This window comes from Odontomachus brunneus, unplaced genomic scaffold, assembly GCF_010583005.1.
Source record: "Odontomachus brunneus isolate Ranch 3 - 2012 unplaced genomic scaffold, Obru_v1 Obru_scaffold_091, whole genome shotgun sequence".
NCBI classification, from domain to species: Eukaryota; Metazoa; Arthropoda; class Insecta; order Hymenoptera; family Formicidae; genus Odontomachus; species Odontomachus brunneus.
This window is the reverse complement of record NW_022639541.1, coordinates 143994-147561: the sequence shown is the minus strand read 5'-3', so window position 1 is coordinate 147561 and position 3568 is coordinate 143994. Positions and strand designations below refer to the sequence as shown.

Sequence of the window (3568 nt, the reverse complement as noted above, 5' to 3'; positions counted from 1 at the left end):
TATATATATATATATATATATATATATATATATATATATATATATATATATATATATATAGTTATATTATATATAGTTAATGATGATATTGTTAATGTCGTATTATATATAGTTAATGATTTTTTATGCTTATCTGGAAGCTACTCTCAAAAATTTCGCGTTCGTGATAAAGAAAACGAAGTTTCTGTGACTGATTGATTCATGTTAGCTTCTTAAAGACAAATGTACATAATTATGTATATTCACATACTTTGCGTTTTACCTAAATTTTTAAATTAACAAAGGAATAATTACGTCGATAATAGTTTTCCTAGATAGATATACTATATATATTTCGTGATAAAGTGATTTTCTTCTTGAAAAAACCAATATAATGATCGTGTGCAGGACAGAATCGTTGACATTAAAAAGTACGTAACTTTCTACGAAAAAAAGCAAGTATATTTTATTTTTTCAATTCTTTATTACTATCTTCTTAAAATACAAAGTAGGTTCTTTTATATTTATTACGCGTGCAATTATAAGATTTATTAAAATCAGCTACTGTAGCTGGGGAACACATGCAAACATGAATGTATATAATTATATACGTTTAAAAAATTATACTTTTAAATAGTTAATGTTATTCAGATATAAAACTCGTTTTATATCTGAATCTAAGACTATTCTATAAAAAAAAAAATTTGTTATTGCGAATCGTGTTGATGCATAAATTTAAAATGTTTGATTATAGTATTCAAACAGAATACAAAATTTCGCTTGAATTATTATTTTTGCTTTATAGGTTCTCCTACTCCCGAAGTAGTTTTGTGCGCAGTGATTAGGGATGGAAAGGTATATATATTTCTATTTAATGTACAATAACTGATAATAAGAATAGTCTCCATATATAATGCAATTAAGGGGATGCTGAAGCTGAAAACTTTACCGACAGAATACTGACATTTTTCTGCAAAGTTTACGTCGTGTTGGTTACACAGAATTACAAATGATTTTACGCAATGAATGTGTGTAAAAATAAATAGGAACATTGCTCGATATGTGACGAAAACGAACAAACAATTTTTAATGTAAAATCTCAAGCTGTCAGTTAGCGTAATATTTGTCTAATCCAAAAGTTTCGCAGCTTATATATATTGAAAGTGTGGATGCTCCAAACAGAAAAATTTTGAAGAACATTGCTCTACTTTCGCATATGCATTTGGAAGCTTAAAAATATCGAAAAAGTTTGCATAAAATATAGGAAATAATCAGGTTCATTTCCATGATTAACACGACATAATAACAATTATGATGTAATGTATTCTAGCTCATTAACGAGAAGGGTGAATACATAAGAGAAGCAATCCTAGAAGCAATTGGGGAAGCAATATCCAACGTTAGCAAAATACCAGAGGCACAAGAGATATATAAAAGATGTCACGATGAAGGTAATCGATTTTATTGTCGTCTTAGAGAATTTTCGTGATAATAAAATTTTATATCAATTGCAGCGGATCGAGCCAAACTCACCGGTAATGAGCAGGCAATGAAAATTGCCACGTGCTCTATGCGAGTTATAACTTACTTCGATAAAATATAGAAAAGACGGATTGCAGAATTTGTAATCAATATACGAAACTCTTTCTTTATCTCTTTTTTTCTATATAAGGATTTCTATATAAGGATTTTCTATATAACTTTATCAATATGTTTAATCTTTCTCTCTAGAATTGTATGTTCGTGTTGGCAATTTAATAAAATAGAATTTATCTAAACAAACGTTGATGGAGACTTACTGAATTCCTATCAAAACTGAAATGTATGTATAAAAATAGTATTTATTCAGGAACATGAAGCTGTTATTGATGGAAGTTCATCTTTATAAAAAGTACGTAAGACGCGTTTTGAAAACAGTAAAATGTTGCCAGTCAATTAGTGAGCATAGTTTACTTCAACGACTTACGTTACGATTAAGCGACAACTCTGATTAAAAGTGGTCATAACATGGTTCAAATTTAGGTAAATATGTTATCTTGATAAAAAAGTATAGTTATCTTGATAAAAATATTGATATAAAAGTATTGATAAGTAAGGTACCGAATACTCAAAAAGGAGATAATATCCCAAAATTGCATTTCTGAAAGACAAATCTTAGTAGAATTACTTGAAATAAATATTTTTCCAATTATTGAAAATATAGAATTGTCCTGTATAATCATAATGGAGCTCATAGCTTACTCTTTCTCTCTCTCTCTCTCTTTCCTCCCCTTTTTCCTTTTTTTCTCATTTCCTCTCTCTCTCTTTCTTTCTCTCTCCTTCCCTTTTTCCTCTCTTTCTCTTTTCTTTTCTCTCTTTTTTCTCTCTCTCTTTCCTCCCTTTCTTTCTCTCTTTCTGTTTCCTTTCTCTTTCTCTTTTTTTTAGTTTCCGTCTTCTGAAGTAATGTCGCTCTGTTATCTATTATCTCTGTTATCTATTTCTCTTACGTTGCAACTGCGTTAGCGCATTTATAGCGTGTGCAAGTATGCGCGTATTTATTCAAAAGCTGACGAAAATGATTTTGACGCGAAAATGCTTGTCAATCTTCCGAGGCGGTGGTCGGCGCATTAATTGAACTCTCAAAGTGATTTTCAGACGTCTATCGTCCATTCTTCTGTCGACTGGCAAGTAATTTGTTGTTAACGATACAAGCGACAAGAAAAGGTTAGCAGTTGCTGATAATCGAAAGATCGCTTTGGAAGCGCGATTAATGTCGAGCATTGTTCTGTATATTAAACAAAGTGGGAAAATATTGCTTTTATCTTCTTCTTATTTCAATTGCGGGTGGACAAATTGAGTGATTTAAATCTCGCGGAATCATTATACCTTCTAAGCTTTATCACGCGTGGAATGTGTCGATGCTCTATCATTTTACGATTTTGGCTTTTATTATTGTTGTCACTACGACTTAACCAATTAATATAGCTAAAATGATTGTGGCTAGTTTTAGTTTTCTGATAGTCGCAATGATTTTACAGCTGTTATTAATACAGCTAAAATAGCTGTAGCTGCATTTCGACTTTTTTATTATCTAATATAGCGCTTTTACAGTTAAAAGTGCAACAAAATTGCATTTGCTGCCAAATAGGTGTAATTAAGGCTGGTAGGATGTTATACTAATATTTTTGCTGTAACAGCTAATATAACCAAACTGTGTTACTTGGGTTGTAGCTTGTGTTCGCGTAAGCGATGCATTAGTATTCGCCGTGTATAGACATACGACACGTACAGAACGGTGTTTCGTGCTCTTACCGTATGACGCCTTCATAGTTAAATCAGGATTTGCTCTTAGCTCCTGCAGACTCTAAGGTTAATAAAAGCTGACGTGGTTCCATTTAATTGTGTAAAGAAACTTGTTACACTCGACGGATTTGCGTCTCGATTGATTAAGGTTTGAGTCTTGGCTAGTTAAAGTTTGATTTAATTAACTAAGGTTTGAGCTTTAACTAAACTGGTAAAAATTATACTAACAAAATTAAGAAAATTAAAACTGTACAAATATAATTTAGAAGATTGTAAATGAAAAAAAAAACAGAAAGTTTCCAAGCCA

At 30.8% G+C, this 3568-nt stretch overlaps 1 protein-coding gene across 1 annotated transcript in view; it reads left to right on the top strand.

The window, feature by feature from the left end:
• The window catches only part of LOC116848210, a 3051-nt gene extending 1290 nt beyond the window's left edge, over positions 1-1761 (top strand). Inside the window, exons 3-5 of the mRNA XM_032824074.1 lie at positions 785-834; positions 1310-1430; positions 1494-1761. Of these exons, the coding sequence (XP_032679965.1) occupies positions 785-834; positions 1310-1430; positions 1494-1582 (260 nt within the window). The 3' untranslated portion in view covers positions 1583-1761. The remainder of the gene's footprint in view (positions 1-784; positions 835-1309; positions 1431-1493) is intronic.
• The last annotated feature ends 1807 nt before the right edge of the window (positions 1762-3568 follow it).